This window comes from Anabrus simplex, chromosome 12 (genome assembly GCF_040414725.1).
Source record: "Anabrus simplex isolate iqAnaSimp1 chromosome 12, ASM4041472v1, whole genome shotgun sequence".
NCBI classification, from domain to species: domain Eukaryota; kingdom Metazoa; phylum Arthropoda; class Insecta; order Orthoptera; family Tettigoniidae; genus Anabrus; species Anabrus simplex.
The window spans coordinates 4,486,608-4,505,725 of record NC_090276.1 but is presented as its reverse complement, the minus strand read 5'-3'; the positions used below and the strand labels follow the sequence as shown (position 1 = coordinate 4,505,725).

At 42.0% G+C, this 19,118-nt stretch overlaps 1 protein-coding gene across 2 annotated transcripts in view; it reads left to right on the top strand.

Moving 5' to 3' along the window:
* LOC136884414 (spondin-1) overlaps positions 1-19,118 on the top strand; it is a 433,578-nt gene that overhangs the window by 248,143 nt on the left and 166,317 nt on the right. For both annotated transcript variants that reach the window (XM_067156552.2, XM_067156550.2), the window contains exon 3: positions 7,222-7,474. In XM_067156552.2, the coding sequence (XP_067012653.2) occupies positions 7,222-7,474 (253 nt within the window). The remainder of the gene's footprint in view (positions 1-7,221; positions 7,475-19,118) is intronic.

The following is a 19,118-nucleotide window of genomic DNA, read 5'->3' as shown; positions in this document are numbered from 1 at the left end:
TATACACGGTCAATGATGAGCACCACTATATGAGAAACGCCACGGATCTAGCCTCTGTGAAGAACACCATGGGTCCGTGTTGCCTGTGGATGGTGCCATAATGTGTGATACACCGTGCGTCTACATTGCCGATGATTAGTAACATCATGAGTATGATGAGCACCACTATATGAGAAACGCCATGGATCTAGCCTCTGTGAAGAACACCATAGGTCTACATTACCTGTGTTTAGCACCAGCACGCTAGACACACCATGATTCTTCGTTACCTGTGATCAGAACCACTATAGGAGAAACATCATGGTTCTACTTTACCAGTTATTTATTTATTTATCGTATGACGAATCTATGTACACATATATATATGGTTTCAGGAAAAATGTGCGTAGTCACAAGTCCGTACAATACTACAACTCTAGGTCTAGTATTTTGACCCATCAACTGCTTCATCCGATGTGCGGTGAATGTCCATTAGCGTTCCTTTGAAAGCTCGAATTGTGCAGTCAGCAACAATGTGGTGGATTGACTGAGAAGAGACACCACAGTCACAATCTACAGAGCTAGTCCAACCCCATTTGCACAATAGATAACCACATCTGCCATGTCCAGTTCTTATCCGATTGACGATTATCCACTGTCGCCTCGGAAGATCAAATCGTTGTACTCGTTAAGAAGGATTTTCAACTAGATGTTTGTTCACAACTGAAGACTGATTCCACTGGGCTTTCCATGAACTGTTAACATGAAAAGAGGTTCTTCAAGATCCATTGCTGTACGCCAGGGTGGTTTCCTTGATTTCAGTCGTTGATGTTCTGTGTGCGTAATATCTTGATGGATGTTCAGTTCGGGGTTCTGCTGAATGTTCCTCCAAACCTTTAGGAGAGCTTCTGGTCGTCTTAGGGCTGGAGGTGCAATATTGCTGAGAACAGGAAGCCATAGTGTGTTCGTGCTCCGAATGCAACCCGAGATTATGCGCATTGCCTGATTGAGTTGTACATCGATCTTTTTTGTGTGAACACTATTGATCCAAGAGGGGCAGCAGTATTCAGCAACAGAATATGATAAGGCTAATGCTGTTGATCTTAGAACATGAGTATTGGCTCCCCATGATGTACCAGCAAGTTTCTGAAGAATATTATTTCTAGTTTTTACTTTAGCAGCTACATTTGAGAGATGTTGCTTGAAATTCAAAGTTCTATCAAGTGTTATTCCCAAGTATTTTGGTGTACTGCAGAACGGCAATACTTCACCTCGGAATCTGACTGTTGGTTTGTAATTAGACTGTCTGTTGCGTAAGTGGAATGTAGATATATCTGTTTTTTGAGGATTTAGGTGAAGGCACCATTTCTTGAAGTATACATCCAAGGCCTCCAGATCAGTGGCTAAAGTAGTTTCAGCATCATAAAAGTTGGAGCACTGAGTCACCAAACAAATGTTATCAGCATAAATGAATTTTCTTGATGATGTGTCTGGGAGGTCATATATGTACAGACTGAAAAGGAGGGGAGCGAGGACTGATCCTGATTAGTACTATTATGAAGGGCGGGTAACCTGGATTTTGGACCCCCTTTGGACAACAAGCGCCGGGCTGAGTGGCTCAGACGGTTGAGGCGCTGGCCTTCTAATCCCAACTTGGCAGGTTCGATCCTGGCTCAGTCCGGTGGTATTTGAAGGTGCTCAAATACGACAGCCTCGTGTCGGTAGATTTACTGGCACGTAAAAGAACTCCTGAGGGACTAAATTCCGGCACCTCGGCGTCTCCGAAGACCGTAAGAGTAGTTAGTGGGACGTAAAGCAATTAATATTAAAAACATTATTAACATTGGACAACAAGCATCACCCCAGAAAATAAGGCATTGTGAATCAGATCCACTGATTTTTTTGGATTCATGGTCATTGTTCCATCATTCGTTTTATATTCTAGTCAGTCAATGGATACATTTTGTAATTATCGTTTCATTTTGTTGCACCTCGTATCATTAGGGGCAAATGACCTAGCTGTTAGGCCCCTTGAAACACCAAACATCATCATAAGGAATGTGTCCTAAAAATTTGACCTATCTTATTGTTACACTCTCTATGAAGAAGTCTAGATATTATGCCAGTGTATCTTCTCGACTGACGGTGGGAACACTGAAATATGTTCTCTTCTCACCCTGCAGCTCTATACATTATTCTCACTCGAGAGAAAGTCACGTCTTCATCATCACTGCAGCACCGTCACAAGTCCGCAACACAGACGTTCCGTCTGGTCTAACCATTAGCAAGTTCGCAATTGCTTCCGTACCATTCCTTTGTCTATTGAGAACAATGTCGGTCAATTAAGAAGTCAGCTCGCACAAGAGATAGAGCTCTGATCTTTTATTTGGCCACACAATATCAAAGAACAAAGGAGACCCACTAGCGAATTATTTTTCAAAAAATGTGTCCAAGACACGCTACTTAATAATCCCACACAGCTGGAAATAAAGGCACATCTATCGAACTGCCATTTTGATGATAGTTACAATAATAATCGAGTGAGTGGCTGCACGGTTTGCTACACGTCGCTGTCAGCTTGCGTTCGGGAGATAGTGGCTTCGAATCCCACTGTCGGCAGCTCTGAAGATGGCTTTTTCGTGGTTTTCCATTTTCACACTAGGAAAATGTACCTTAATTGAGGCCACGGTCGCTTCCTTTCCGCCTGTTACCAGTCACAAAAGTACACTAACCATTTAGGCAGGGCCCGGAAGGGCATGGGTTCGATTCCCTGTCAGGCAGGCAGAAACGAGATTTCCACTTCTGGAGGTGCTCATGGCCCTGAGGTTCACTCAGCTTACACCAAAAATGAGTACCAGGTTAATTCCTGGGGGCAAAGGCGGCCGGGCGTAGAGCTAACCACTCCACCCCATCAAGTGCCGAGTTTACTGATAGTGGAAGCCTTTACCTTCCACCCCTCCAAGGGCCTCCATGGCCTGTACGGAGATAACTTAGCCTTATTTAGGCAGGGCATTCACTTTTACAGCCTTTCCTGGCGAGATGTGGTGTTTACAGTGCACTATGCCTTCTGGTTATGAGCTAGAATAAATTTGTTAGTTTCATTGATCTGTCACTGTTTTATCCTTAACTGTGACCACGTGAAAGTGACTGAGGTATGAGTGAAGCTAGTAATGCCATTCCTTATGCAGCCAGTCCCTGCTATGAATGGTATGAAAATATCGCTCATAGAGTCGGCTGGTGCATGCATTTTAGTAGGCTTGACAAACTGATGTGTAATAGCAACTTCTGGCCCGGTGAGGTAAGCAACGGGACACTACCTCACTTCTCATTTCCCTATGCCCTGCTACAGTGACGTCTCGGCCGTCTATGACAGCTGTTGGTGGAGCTCCGGGCTGAATACCCAACATACGCACACTTTTCAAGGTCCCAGAGGTACATTTTCTCATGTTTTACTTCCGATTCAATTTCCCTGAACGGCTCCTTTTTTTAATGCTATCTATTCGGGGCGTCGACCTAAGAAGATCTTTTGCCCCTACTTCGTACAATATGTTATGAACCTGCGTGTATTTGGAAATTGCTGAAGTGTAAAGTGTTGAATGTGAGGAAAGGAACATTAAGGACGACACAGGGGCTATTCCAGAAAAGTATGGTCTTGTATATTACAAGTTACTAGTGTGGGTTCTTGTAATGTATGGAGTTGTAGACTACATTTCTGTTCCACAGAAGATTGTACATTACCAGTGAAATGTTACAAGTTTTACAAACGACGACATATCAATAAACATACTACGTCATCAGATGTTTATCTTCCTATTCTGTTCGTTGAATTAGGTTATGGTTGCCTCGTTTGTCGTAATATCGTATTTGAAGGTAAGTTATGCAGCAAAGAACTCTAATATTTCTGTGAATTTCTTAATGCTACAATGTTATTTTTCAGTTTATTTCTTTGATGATTGGGAATTACTCCGTTATTATCACCCATTCTGTTCTTCCAGGATCCTTGCATATGTTCCACGATAGTCAGACATACCTTGGTCTATCATTAGGAATCATATGCCGCTTATAACGATATTCGGCCGCCAAACTTAAAGAAATTGCAAACTCTGCATGCATTGTTAAAGATGTGTCAAGAGAAACAAAGTTATTCATTTTGAAGGAAATAGAAAGAAGGAAAGATATTCTTTTCGGTGTATTCAGCCAGTCTGAAAAAACAAGACAAAATAAATGGTTGGACGGAAATATTTGACTTGGGAAAAGCTCATGAAGATTTTGAGGGGAAAAGTTGGACGTATGTAAGAGATATACTGCTCACTAATGATTCCAGGAATGTCCGCCTTGGAACATGTTTGTTCAGTATTTTCAGGCCAACGAACAATTTGAGGAAATTTTATATCATTTATTGCAGCTACTACAGAATGTATTGACCTACAGACCAAATATTTTGCCATCCCATGCATATCTGCAATACCATGGTACTGACCACCATTTCCTAGCCAATCTAGTGTTGTTAGTAACTGTTCTTTAGCAGAGAGAGATTTATATCTTGTAGGATGTTTTAACCTATGCCCAATATCTATCAAGAGTTCTTCCATTTGTATTGTGCTTAACCTAGAACGCTCATTCATTTTCATCACCATCACTATCACTACTGTTAGACCACATATTTATCAAAATGTATCTGAAATAAGTATATTTAAATAGCACTAGTACATGCATATATTATTGTCCTTTCACTGGTAGAGAATACTTCGCAATTCACAAGTAAGTTACAAGTACTAGTACTTTCGTGGAACACACCCATAAAAATTCACTGGTAATTTGTAAGTATGGAGTAGTAAAGTACAACTGTAGAAAATTATTTTGTGGAACAGAAACTCTGGTATTTGTACTAGTTACTATAGTTCCGTTTTTATGAGTTTCGACCAAGACCAACTAAGACCAACTACATAGTTGGTCTTGGTTTCGACTTGACAGTTAGCCGGAAGTCAGCCGGTGGTGCCAAATTGCCACGAATACAAACAGCTGATTTACGATACACAACACAAACAGAATGTAAGTCCATAATCGGTCATTCTTTGTAGCAACATACATGATTCACGTAAGATCAATAATGCACAACACATTTAGGATAAGGCTACAAAATAAAAATATGTCAATACTCGAACAGATAAACCGTGAGAAAAATAAATTAAATTTCTACTCACCATGTAGAAGATCTCGCGTTGCTGTTAGATTCAGTTTCCCGTAACGAAGGAAATAATCCTACAAAGCGAATATACCACTCATTTCTCAGTCACTATCGGCATTGTCATCGTCTGTTGAGGTTTCACTCTCGCTTGACCCTAAAGAGATAATAAAGTCTTCAACATAATCGTCTGAACTACTTTATGCCCGTTCCTTCTGGCTATCCACCACATAAACTGGGTACTGGGGCTTGTTTTGTTTCAAGAGATGCATAAGATCCCCCTTCCCCATGTCATCGCGAACCGAAATATTGTGCTCCTTCAACCACTTAATCAACTCATTCTTTCTAGCCGCCATTGTTGGTGCTTTGTCAAGAATGACTCTCTAACATTACAAACAATTTCCCGGGCCTGGCTCCTTAGTGGAGTATCTCGTCCGAAGGGCTTTCTTCTCTTGGGAGCTTCATCCTTAAACGTAGGCGTCGACATGACAGAGCATCAAATTCACATACGGGCCTAAAATTAACCTACTATATAACTACCGAACGAAATGTTAAACTAAGCTACTATATAAAATAGATCACCTGTCACACACTATTTAGTACAATATAACGCGCTATACTATTAAAAATACTAAACAATACATTTATAAACTCTACACTGCGAAATGTAAACGAACAACAACCTAGCACAAAGACCGCGAAAAGAACTGAGCACAATACAACACACAGCTGATAGCACGTGGTTACAGTAAACAACAAATCGACAACACTGCTAACCGCAACTGGAGTCCAACGCGCCCTATCGGAGCGATCGGCTGTCTATGATTGGCTGTTGATTAATTCACTTACCCTCCGCCAAAAGTCAGCGCTCAAACGTCAAGTCGAAACTCATGATAACTGAACTATAGAGAATTTGCTTGTAATGTAGAAGACCATACTTTTGTGGAATAGGTCCCAGGGATATTAATCATGTACAAATAAAAACCCTGACCCGTCCGGGAATCGAACCCGGGGCCGTCGGGTGACAGGCTAACGCGTTGCCCCCTACACCGCGGGGCCGAACGCACGGCTCCCTTAAGATGCACTGTAGCAGTACGAAGCCTGTATGTTAACCAAAGTTCCCACATGTATACTTGCCAAATTTGAGCAAGTAGCTTTTACGTGAAAAAGAAAGCAAGACAAAGAGACTAAGGATAAACTATGTGCCAGAACACAGATAAAACGTTTTTTCTTAAAAAATTATTAGATATAAGTAAAATTCATATAAACATTTTTCTAGAAAAACTAATTTGAAGAACACTTTGTGTATCCCATTGAACAATGTTTAGGCAGCGTACTTACAGGGGTTAGACAAGGCTGTAATCTTTCACCTCTGTTCTTCATAGTTTGTTTGGATCATGTACTGAAAGATATAACGTGACAGGGAGGGATTAAGTTAGGTTGTAGTAAGCAGTCTGGCCTATGGTGACGACTTGGTCTTTATGGCAGATTGTGCTGAAAGCCTGCAGTTTGATATCTTGGAACTTGAAAATAGGTGCAATGAGTATGGTATGAAAATTAGCCTTTCCAAGAATAAATTGATGTTGGTAGGTAATAAATTCAAAATAATTCAATGTCAGATTTGGGATACAAAGCTGGAATTGCAGGTAATTAGGGTCTGTGTTCTCCCAGGAAGGTCCAGCAAAGAAGGTTCAGAAAGAAAAGATGGAGGGGAACCGACACTTCCAAAAATGAAGGTATCGCCTAAAGAAAGACAAGGGCCACGAAGGGCGTGAAAATGAAAGACTCCCTAGGCCTCGAATGCTCCAATACAGTCGGGGTCGGAAAAAAACCAAGAGTTGACAAAGGGAGGTCAGATAGGATAAATGAAAGTGAGGAGCCTGGCACAAGTAAGAGGAAGGAATGTCAGAACTCAGCTATGGGCCCCGTGGTCACCCACCCGCACTCCAAGTTAAGAGCCCGTTTTAGACACCTTCAAAATATGGTGTCATATGTTGTTAGGAATGAGATGTTATAGTTGGTTCTTCAATTAATAAAAGCTTTTCTCGTTGTTTCAGTGACGCTGATTGGTGCCCGCACTGACCGCAACACGCAGACCTTCACCGGATTCACTATCGCTGTAGAGTCGGAGACATTCTGGGGAGACGATTCGACCGCCCGAGTGGGCAACATTTCTACCTTGGGGGATGCCTTGACGATGTACGGCCTCAGGTGTCCAAACACCGTGGTGCAGACCAGCAGCGTTCCGAAGAGCGAGGTCCAGGTGCTGTGGAGAGCTCCAGAGAGTGGTAGTGGCTGTGTTCTCTTCCGGTAAATTAATAAATTTATTTATTTATTTATTTATTTATTTATTTATTTATTTATTTATTTGTTTGTTTGTTTGTTTGTTTGTTTGTTTGTTTGTTTGTTTGTTTGTTTGTTTATACACTCTTCGTTTTTAGACGATGTTTCGAATGCACTGGAGTATTCACCGTCAAGACGACTTGTGATTACTGTTTTAATAGGAAGTATAACTCGGCAACTGTCCCCTATTAAAGCTAATTAAAGAGAACGTAGAAGAGATCACATGCTTCTAAAATACTAACGGCCATAATCCTAAAAGAGGTTTGAGTCTAAGGTAGATACTTTCATCACTGAGGAATAGTTTGGTTTAAAAAAGGGAAAAGGCACGATGGATACAATATTATCATTACGGCTAGTGCTGGAGAAACGCCTAAGGAAGGAAATATATATTTCATTTGTTGATCTAGAGCAGAAATGCATTTCTTCCCGCGGGTGTCCAGCACTGTAAGTGGGCGGGCAAGCGATGGGCGTATTCTAATCAGCCACAGTGACGTTGTGCTTACGTCACAGGCCTTGAACGTTGGGCGAAGTTCTTCCAGTCATTCTCCACCACCGCGGCAATACCCAAGTTTTTGAAATGCAGGCAGAAAATAATGAAAGAAACAGGACAGAAATTCACATCATTTTCAATTTACATTGTAAGAAATAAGTAATTTATAAGTCATTGCTGTTAATGTATTTTGACCGGATACAATAAAGAGTTAGGCCTACAACCTCAAGTACCGTATTTAATGAATTACAATTTCCACTATTATATTTTAAAAGGTGCTTTAGAGACATTTCTAATATAATCGAAACAGTAATACGTTGAAAGTCTATTTCGATTACAATGCGGTCGTGAAAATTCAATATTCATTGACATGCCCCACAACGGGCGACTTAAACGCACTCTACAGTGTGCTAGCAGCAGTGCCAGACCTGTAGCTCAGATCCTTTCAATCAGAACAAAGGTGGCCTAGGCCACCATAGCTCAACGCGAAATCGGGAGGTTGTGGGTTCGTATCCCACTGGTGTCCGGCTGGCCATTTTTGTTCTGTACTTAACATCTCTTCAACACGTACTACATGTACGTAACACGACCTAATACGTTGAAAGTCTGTTTCGATTACAATTTCTAATATAATTCAGAATTATGATGGATAAGTTGCAGCTTGTGGTTGCTTGGTTTAAAATATCTGATAAACTCACCAACAATCTAATCACGCTTACTAAAAATAACTTTAGTTAGGTCATTTATTTGTAGATATTGTATAGAAGTGAAACATAAACGATAACTAGCTCAGAAAGAAGGAGAGTAGAAGCTTTTGAATGTGGCGTTACAGAAGAATGGTAAAGGTGAGATGGGTAGATCGAATCACGAATAAAGAAGTACTGAGAAAAGATCGATTTGGCTAAATTTGACAAGAAGATGGGATAGAATGACAGGACACATCTTAAGACACCCAGGAGTTGTGCAGTTAGTTTTTGAGGGACACATCTTTCTAATACTATAGTATTTGCCAAATGACAGAGCAAGTTAACCGTGCGGTGAGGGGCGCGCAGATGTTAGCTTGGATTCGGGAAATAGTGGGTTCAAATCCCACTGTCAGCAGCCCTACTTCACGCTAGGCAAATTCTGGGGCTACACTTTAATTAAGGGCATGGCCGCTTCCTTCTCATTCCTAGCCCTTTTGTATCCCATCGTCGCCGTAAGACCTATCTGTGTCGGCCAACTTGTAAATACATATATTTGATGTATGAATTTACTTTGTTGTATTTTAATCTTCGATGATAAATATCTATGTCCTAACAGGTGATGAAACTCTCTCGCCATGATCATGCCTGATAAGTTGTAAATACTATTTTCAGAAATTCAGTGAACAGGGAAACAAGTGCAAAGTCAAGCAGTAAACTTGTTGAATTGTGTAAACATATTACGTTTTGCTGGATGAATAACATGAAATTTACTATTTTTAAAAATAGAAATACTGTCATTCCCATCTAATGATTTGTAAATCGTAGCTTGTACGCCTAAAACCCTGTGTCGTTGTTTGAGTCATCAGTCCACAAACCAGTTTGAGACAGCTCTCATGCCACTCCATCCTCTGCTAACCTTCTCATTTCTATGTAACTGTTTCACCCAACATTTGCTCTAATCTGCTTGTCACATTCATACCTTGATCTACCTCTACCGTTCTTACCGCCTACACTTCCCTGCACAAGTCCTGGGTGTCCTATCATTCTATCTCTTCTTCTTCTTCTTCTTAATCGGTTTACCATCCAGGGTTGGTTTCTCCCTCGGACTCAGCGAGGGATCCCACCTCTACCGCCTCAAGGGCAGTGTCCTGGAACATAGACATTGGGTCGGAGATACAACTGGGGAGGATGACCAGTACCTCGCCCAGGCGGCCTCACCTGCTATGCTGAACAGGGGCCGTGTGGGGGAATGGGAGATTGGAAGGGATAGACAAGGAAGAGGGAAGGAAGCGGCCGTGGCCTTAAGTTAGGTACCATCCCATTTGCCTGGAGGAGAAGTGGGAAACAACTTCCAGGATGGTTGAGGTGGGAATCGAACCCACCTCTACTCATTTGACCTCCCGACGCTGAGTGGACCCCGTTCCAGCCCTCGTACCACTTTTTCAAATTTTCGTGGCAGAGCCGGGAATCGAACCCGGACCTCCGGGGGTGGCAGCTAATCACACTAACCACTACACCACAGAGGCGGACTCTATCTCTTCTTCTGGTCAAATTTAGCCAAATCGATCTCCTCTCACCAATTCGATTCAGTATATCTTCATGATTCGATCTATCCTTCTCACCTTCACCATTATTCTGTAACGCCATATTTACAAGCTTCTAGGCTTTTTTATGAGCTAGTTACCGTCCATGTTTCACTTCTGTACAATGACCCGCTCCAGAAGAAAGTCTTTAAAAACATTCTTCTAATTACTGTACTATATCAATGTTCGAAATGAGCAAATTTCTTTTGTTAGGAAAAGCCTTCTTTACATGTGCTAGTCCGTATCTTTGCAAATTGTAACACAAAAATTATAACGTGTCAGTTTTCTTCGAATGTACTACATATAGGTAAAGAAACTTGACTGTTTATATCGAATGCAATAAGAATCAATGCGGGATATCTTAAAAAAAGGTCGGTTTCTTGCTATTATAGCGTCTCTTTTTCTACTGTACCCCCAATCAACTGCCAACGGCCGTAGCCGTGTTGAAACACCGGATCCCGTGAGATCTCCGAAGTTAAGCAACATTGGACGTGGTCAAGATTTGAATGGGTTGCCACGCGCTGTTGGTGGGGGTAAGGGAACGGAGGAGCGGAAAGGAATTGACCACCCTACCGCACGTAAACTCCTACGCAGGTACGAATCTGCCTTCGGGCAGAATACACCCTTACCTTACCAAATCAACTTTTGCTTGAGTAGTGGAGGAGAGTTTCGTAGTCACAATCCACTTCCCTACAAAGTGTGTTTTGTCTCTCGCTTCACTACGTAAACTGCCTGCATTTACCGGCCCGGCCGCACTGGGCTAGCCTCAACCGGCGCCTAGCTGAGCACCTCTGATCTAGAGAAAATATTTGACAAGTTTGATTAATGGCAGTTGTTTCAAATGCTGAGAGACACCGGAGTCAAGTGGAAGGGCAGACGAGTCGTCTGGGGTCTCCACGGAGGAGTGGTGGATGTGCTCTCTCACGATCCAGAGAGCTCTGGAAGAGATAAGAGAGAAAACAGGGCAAAGAGGAGGGATCAAGATATAAGAGAACATAACAGGTGTGCTTAGGTTTGCTGATATGTTGCCTTAATAGTAGAGAGTGATGAGGAACTGAATACAATGTTGGATGTAATGGATATTACCTTAACTGGGTGCAAAATGAAAATTAATACGGACAAGACAAGGAGACTTGTGGTAAGCAGGCAGCATATAAACTAAGACCGTCGAAGCTGCGTTCTTACTCTCCGATACGTAAGTTGCAGTATGGGAGGCGCGCGCATAGTTCTTGACCTCGCAAGCAGCCTGCACGTGTTCGACCTGGCAAGCATCAGTCGCCAGTGAATGTCAGCTGTTAACATGGTGGGACAGTTATCATTGCAACACCATATTTTCGTATGTAAAAGTTCTGGGTTCATCTTAATGGTCGTGCGAACAGTCACAACTCCCGCTATTGGTGTGCTGTTAATGCAACACGAATAATTGGGCATGTTATTTTCGAGGCGACAGTAAATACAGAGAGTACCAAGACGACGTTTTGATGACGGAACAAGAAAAGTCGTGTGGGTGGTTTCAGCAAGATTCAGGACCTGCTCAAACATCAGAAGATTCCCTTCTTACTATCTCGAAGTGTTTGCAGACATAATGATCAGTGCCGGTCTATTTCCCCCTCGTTCTCCAGATCTAAGAGTGCGTGATTTTTACTTGCGGCGTAAACTGAAAGAAAGAGGGTATCGAACAAAAACTCACACACTGAAGGAAAAGAAGACCCACAACCTGTTTTCCAGTAAGTGACCGAGTCTGAGATGGAATGAATGAAGCCCCATCTTGCGGCGAGGATGGGAATTGTGCCGGCTGCCGAGGCCTGTCGCACTCCTCTGGGGCAATGAGTAATGACTGACAGATGAAATGAAATGATAGTGGAGAGTGTTGCTGGAATGAAAGCAGACAGGGAAAACCGGAATACTCGGAGAAAAACCTGTTGCGCCTCCGGTTTGTCCTGCACATATCTCACATGGAGTGACCGGGATTTGAACTACGGAACCCAGCGGTGAGAGGCCGGCGCGCTGCCGTCTGAGCCACGGCGGCTCTTACACACTGAAGGAACCGAAAGAAAACATTACCAATGAAATGGGAAACATTATTGGCAGAACTTACTCGCGTCAGGTAGAATGTGGTTACCAGATACAATGCCTGTAAGGAGGACACTTCCAGCGTCTTTTATAAGGTAAGATTGTGTACACGCTTAAAGCAGGGCGGCCGCAGGCAGCTGCCGTAGCGCACAGTACAAACACCGTGAGCTCGGTCTTAGTTTATATGAGACACCCTGTACATGTCAAATACTGTACGTGGAAGAGTTCAGTTACGTACGAAGCAAAATAACTGCTGATGGATGACCTGCTTAGCAGAATTAACCAAAGACAGCGTTCGATCCTCTTCTTCTTTTACTACCGCTTTTCCCACTGCGTCGCACATGTGGACTTGGCTCTGTTTTACGGCCGGATGCCCTTCCTGACGCAACCCTATATGAAGGGATGATCACTATTGCGTGTTTCTGTGGTGGTTGGTAGTTGTGTTTGTGTGCGTGGTATGAATATGAAGTGGAGAGTGTTGGGACGGACACAAACACCCAGTCCCCGAGCCAGAAGAATTAATCAGAAGCTATTAAAATCCCCGACCCGGCCGGGAATCGAAGGCGGGACCCTCTCCAACGAGTTGGGCCAAAGACAGCGTTCAATAAGAAAATTAAACTATTCACGTCTAGCAACATCAATTAGCGGCTAAAGAAATCAACTGGTCAAGAAATATGTGTGTGGAGCGTGGAAGTGAGACCTGGACAGACAAGAGTTAGCAACCAATAAGTACGTGAGGAACATCTGGATTGGGCACGTAATCAGGCATGGAAATCTACTAGCTACGATCTTGGAGGGTTCTGTGGAGGGTAGAATTTATAGAGGCAGGTCTAGACTGAACTACATCGGGCAACTTCTTTCTGAATTTCTGCTTCATTTTCATCATACAGTACTCATTATCTATCACAGCCTCAAGTAACGTTGTTTAGTTTACGTCGCACCGACACAGATAGGTCTTACGGCGACGATGTTACAGGAAAGGGCTAGGAGTGGGAAGGAAGCGGCCATGGCCTTAATTAAGGTACAGCCCCAGCATTAGCCTGGTGTGAAAATGGGAAACCACGGAAAACCATTTTCAGGGCTGCCGACAGTGGGGTTCGAACCTGCTATCTCCCAAATACTGGATACTGGCCGCACTTAAGCGACTGCAGCTATCGAGCTCGGTGTTGTTTAGTTCAGCCACTATTTTCCTCATTCGCTTCTCTTTCTTGTATAATGTTTCTATTTTATTTTCGTAAACAATTCCCTTAGTTAACGCAATTTTCTACACTTTTATTAAATGCAGAACGTTGCTCAACATTTATTTCAGAGACTGCCTTAGAGGAGTCTAACTGAAGCAACTTCCACAGGTTTTTTTTATAATGTTAAGGACCCTCCTCTCCTGTAATAGAAAATTTTAAAAATTTTACTCCCTAAATATGTATTTCGCCGTAATTCTTACATCAAATATCTAAGCTGAAGAGAAAGTAACCTTCGATTTTGATTGCAGATATTTGGGGAAAGCAGTGAAGATAGATAGCACAGCCCCAGCCACACAACACAGTGCAAATTTACAATAAATACAATACATTGTGTTTATTTACGTTAACTAGTGTCCAGTGTTCTGATACAACCAATATGGCGGCATTGTTGTTAATGGGATCACAATACAAAATCTGAGATATTTCAGATAGTACTGTTCTGCTTACAAAGAATGCCGAGATCTGCAGACATTACTAAGCTGTGTGGTCGAACACAGTGCCGCAGCAGGTCTGTGTTTAAACAGGAAAAAGACCCAAGTAATGGTCGTAAGCAAACATGTCATTCATCCTGTTAACTTGACAGTAGCTGGCACGTCACTGGAACAAGTCCAACGCTTTATGCATCTCCGCAGCTGGAACTATGCTGCTGAAGTGACGCCCCGGATTGAACAGGCAAGGACAACATTCAAGAGAATCAGCCAACTTCTCTGCAAGAGGTACCTTAAGATCAATCTCCGTCTTCGTTTACTTCGGTGTTATGTATTTTCTGTCTTACTTAATGGTGTCGAGACTTGGACCTTAACAGAGAACACCACCAAAAAAACTTCCATCTTTGAGATGTGGTGCTACCGACGCCTACTTGCGTAACACTAAAGAACTCCAACGCCTGAACAAAGAGCGAGAGGTGATACACAACATCAAAAGAAGACACTTGATTACTTTGGCCATAAATATAGACTACTTCAGCTTATCTTACAAGGTAGAATTGAAGGAAGGAGAAGAATGTCTTGGCTCCGGAATCTACGAGAATAATATAGGCTCAGTACCCCAAAGTCTTTCTCGAGTTGCCGAGAAGAAGTACCAGATCGCCCTGATGGCAACCGACATCCAATGAGGATGAATATGTTGGCCCTGCAAGTTCACTGGCTTCAACTCTGGCAACACTGACTCTTTATCAGGGGTTTCCAACGGGCGGCCCGCGGCAACATTTTACGGCTCGCGAAGTATTTTCGAAAAAATATTTAAAGAAAAATATGAAGAAATATTTCATAGCACTTTCAAAAATGTAGTAATTTTCATACCCTTTAAAGACCCTAGTGAGAACTAATTCATTCTTTAACATTACTTCATGTTTGTAAGTATTCACTTGATATAAATAGAGTATATTTAATTGATTTTTAATTCTAAACCCTAAATTTGGCGGAAAGTAAGCCATCACAAATGGTAGTGTTAGGTCTTAACCATTATAAAAATGACTACGGGTTCGATTCCAAATCTTGAACTCCATGTCAACCTTAGCCATAGAAATGTATGCAGCGAAGCATACAATGAATACCAAACAATATTGTAGTTTCCATTGGTGTAGTACGAGGTCTCAGTTGTTTTCTTGTTGGTAGTACTGGCTGGTACACAGTGTTGCACTTTCGAAAAAGTTTTCACCCAAGTACTCTTGGAAGCGCATTAATGGGATTTTATGTTCTTGCGACTCAATTTCAATGTTCTCCCCACAACGAAGACCTTTGGATTTGGACGAGACAAGAAACGGGATTTAAAGAAATTTAAACTGCTCTCTGCCGAAAAAGAACTTCAGACAATTTAAACCAAAAATGATTTCAGTGTCTGGAAGTACAAAAAGATGCAAAATTGGTGTTTGTTTTCGTTCTACGAAATTCATTCAGGATCAGTTTAGGAGTCGACTTGCAGATTATTCCTTGTTCCGCCTAATGAGATTAGGAACAACAGAGCTAGGGGTAACTGATCGACCACAGTACTTCAAATAAATTCTGCTTTCTTAAGTTTTGTTTCGACTACATCATTAATTTCAGTTTTTCTTAAGGTTATCCCTTTTTTCTTTTAGCCATCATCATCACTATGAATTCCCTCCAGTGAGCCGGGTAGGTTGTTTAAGAACGATGTGCCCCCATTTATTAGGGTCCCGGTATGCTTCTTTTCTCTCTATGGCATCCCATGTTTCTCCCCTCTTCTCTAGACCTTATCTTATCTGATCTAACCACCTTTTTCTAGGTGTCCAATTGGTCTTCGCTTCGCAACCATCTTTTCAAAATACTTCGTTGGTGTTCGAGTCACCTGCATCCGCTTAACGTGTCTTAGCCACTTCAGCCTTACAACACTCATCCTTTCTTCCATGGTCAGGTTGACCTACAGGTCTCTTCGTATCTGATCATTCCTAATTCTGTCCTTACTTTCAGACAGCCTCCTTAACCCGATGTATGAGATGTCAGAGATGATCTGTGTTTACATGGATAAATCCTGTCAGGCGCGTCCACGACGCGGGGGTGGGCAACGATACTGTAATCAAGTTACGGTAGCGGCCAAGTTTTGGTGGGGACCCAGTCCGATGGGCACCGTATACAGGGATACGTGTGAAGACGCTAACGCCAGCTAAGGCATAAAATAAAAGTTTTTCAAAACATATGAACTGGCGGAGGAGGCAACCCGTCCAACAGGGGATAGTACAGAAGGAACCCACTGCCTTGTGGGAAGAGGAGGCAACCCGTCCAACAGGGGATAGTACAGAAGGAACCCACTGCCTTGTGGGAAGAGGAGGCAACCCGTCCAACAGGGGATAGTACAGAAGGAACCCACTGCCTTGTGGGAAGAGGAGGCAGCAACAGGGGATAGTGCAGAAGGAACCCACTGCCTTGTGGGAAAAGGAGGGTTCTTCAAAGGCTAAGGAGAAAATCTGAAAGAAAATCATGTAATGCGTTAGGCTTAGCAGGTCAGCAGAAGTGTTATTATGTGTTGCTTTCAATCTAAGAACGAGCCTCTTTTAGCCATTTCTCAAACACTTACTTTCTGCTTCGGAGAAAAACACTTAAGCAGTGGGACTGTAAAGGGGTTGAATAATTTTTATGAGGATACTTATATCTCAAAAACTGAATATATTACAGACATGAAATTTGTATTTGGAAACTCCTTTAAAAACAAAGAAACGCGCATTAATTTTTTTCGGAAAGTCCATTTAAGGGAAGGAATAAATGAATTGAAAAACGAGTTGAATTCTTTGTTTGAGGATACTTATATCTCGAAAATGAAGGATTTACGGTCGACAAAATTGGTATTTGTAATGAAAAAGTGAAAATGAAAACCTACAACCTGTTTTCCAGTCATTGGCCGGGTCAGGGATGTAATGAATGAAGCAGATATATGTTGTTAGTACGATGGGGTCGCCACTCCCAAAGTGATTTATTAATGAATGAAAGATGCTATGAAATGAGAATGGAGAGTGTTGCTGGAATGAAAGATGACAGGGAAAACCGGAGTACCCGGAGATAAACCTGTCCTGCCTCCTCTTTGTCCAACACAAATCTCACATGGTGTGACCGGGATTTGAACCACGGAACCCAGCGGTGAGACGCCGACGCGCTGCCGTCTGAGCCACGGAGGCTCGGTATTTGTAATATGCTTTAAAAATAGACACACACAAATTTTGTAGGGGGGAGGGGGATTGGAGTCAACTTACAGTGGGGTGTAAAAGGAGTTCAATTCTTTTTGATGACTTTTTTGTGGACTTAAAACAGTACACCTCTAAGAAGGTGAGGAATGATGACAAAAATATGCATATAAATGAAACCATCTGAATTATGAAGTTAAAATTTCAAATGGTATCCTAGTGTTAAATAACAGAAGGTTTGAAACAAATTTTACCACTCAGAGAGTTAATGGGGGTTAGGATCCGAAACAAATATATTCATTCCTTCCTCAGAAACAATTTAACGTACGAAGACAAAATTCCAAATAGCGCTATATATTTTAAATCCAAGGTGTGAAATAGGAAATATTTTTTAACGTTCCACCCCTGAAGTGTTAAATGTGATTAGCTCCGTAAACGACATTATTCATCCCTCCAATACCGCTCGAGGTACAAAGTTGTAATTTTACGAGAGGGGTCTTCTTTTATGCCCTAGGTGTAAAATATCGCATACCGGTACTTCAAAATATGTCTCCCCTAAGGGGTTTAGATTGTGGTTGACTCTCAAAAACGCAATATCCATTCTTCCTAAACCGTTTTAGGCACGATCTTTTGTTTTTGTTATGAAGGGTGGTCTTCTATATCCTAGATGTTGATAAATATTTTAAAACATTTACCCCTCACAATTGTATTCATTCCTCCATTACTGTTCGACGTAGAAAATCAAAATTTCTCTGGTTGGTTTAAAATAGTCAAATTCTTCCCTATGGGGTCCAAATGAGTATTAGATCAGAAAATAAATGAGCATTCCCCAAAAGCGTTTGACGTACAAACTGAGGGCGTATTTTACAGGCTCAGCTGACAGTGGACTGTCCAAAATGTAAAACTTTGAATAATAACTTTCAATTTAAATCCGTAACGAAGCACGGGTATCTTCATTATAGAATGTCTTGCTTTTCAGCCCTTCAGTCTGCAAGCCTCTGTGGATTTAAAAAACGCCGTCACAATCCTCTGTGTAACTAGTTCTGACGCCTGATTTAGTTCTATACCTCTTATCTTCAAATGGTTAGAAACTGAGTCAAACCATCGGCGTCTTGATCTCCCTCTACTTCTCTTACCTCCATAAAAGAGTCCACTATTCTCCTAGGTAACTTATCCTTCTCCATTCACCTCACATGACCCTATCACCGAAGTTGGTTTATGCTTACAGCTTCAGCCATCGAGTTCATCCCTAACTTATCCTCTATCTCCTTCCTCCTATCATTGTTCTCACCTCTTTGTGCCAGCAATCATTCTCGCTACTTTTATGTTTGTTTCTTCTAGCTTATGAATAACATCGTGAATCCACCCAGCTTTCGCTCCCGTAAAGCAAAGTTGGTCTGAAAAAAGACCGATGTAAAGATAGCTTCGTCTGCGAACCGACTTGCTTCTTACAGAATACTGTTGATTGCAACTGCGAGCTCACTGCATTAGCTTTACGACACCTTGATTCAATCTCACTTACTATATTACAATCCTGGGAGAACACACAACCTAAATACTTGAAATGATCTACCTGTTCCAGTTTTGTATCCCAATTTGATATTTAATTCCCTTTGATTTCTTACCTATTGACATCAGTTTAGTCTTGGAAAGGATAATTAATTACCACATCATACTCATTGCACCTATTATCAAGTTCCAAGATATTAGACTGCAGTCTTTCGGCGCAATCTGCCATTAAGACCAAATCGTCAGCGTAGATTACACCGTGCGGTTAGGGGCACGCAGCTGTGAGCTTGCATTCGGGAGATAGTGGGTTCGAATCCCACTGTCAGTAGCCCTAAAGATGGTTTTCCGTGGTTTTCCATTTTCACACCAGACAAATGCTGGGGATGTAGCCTACC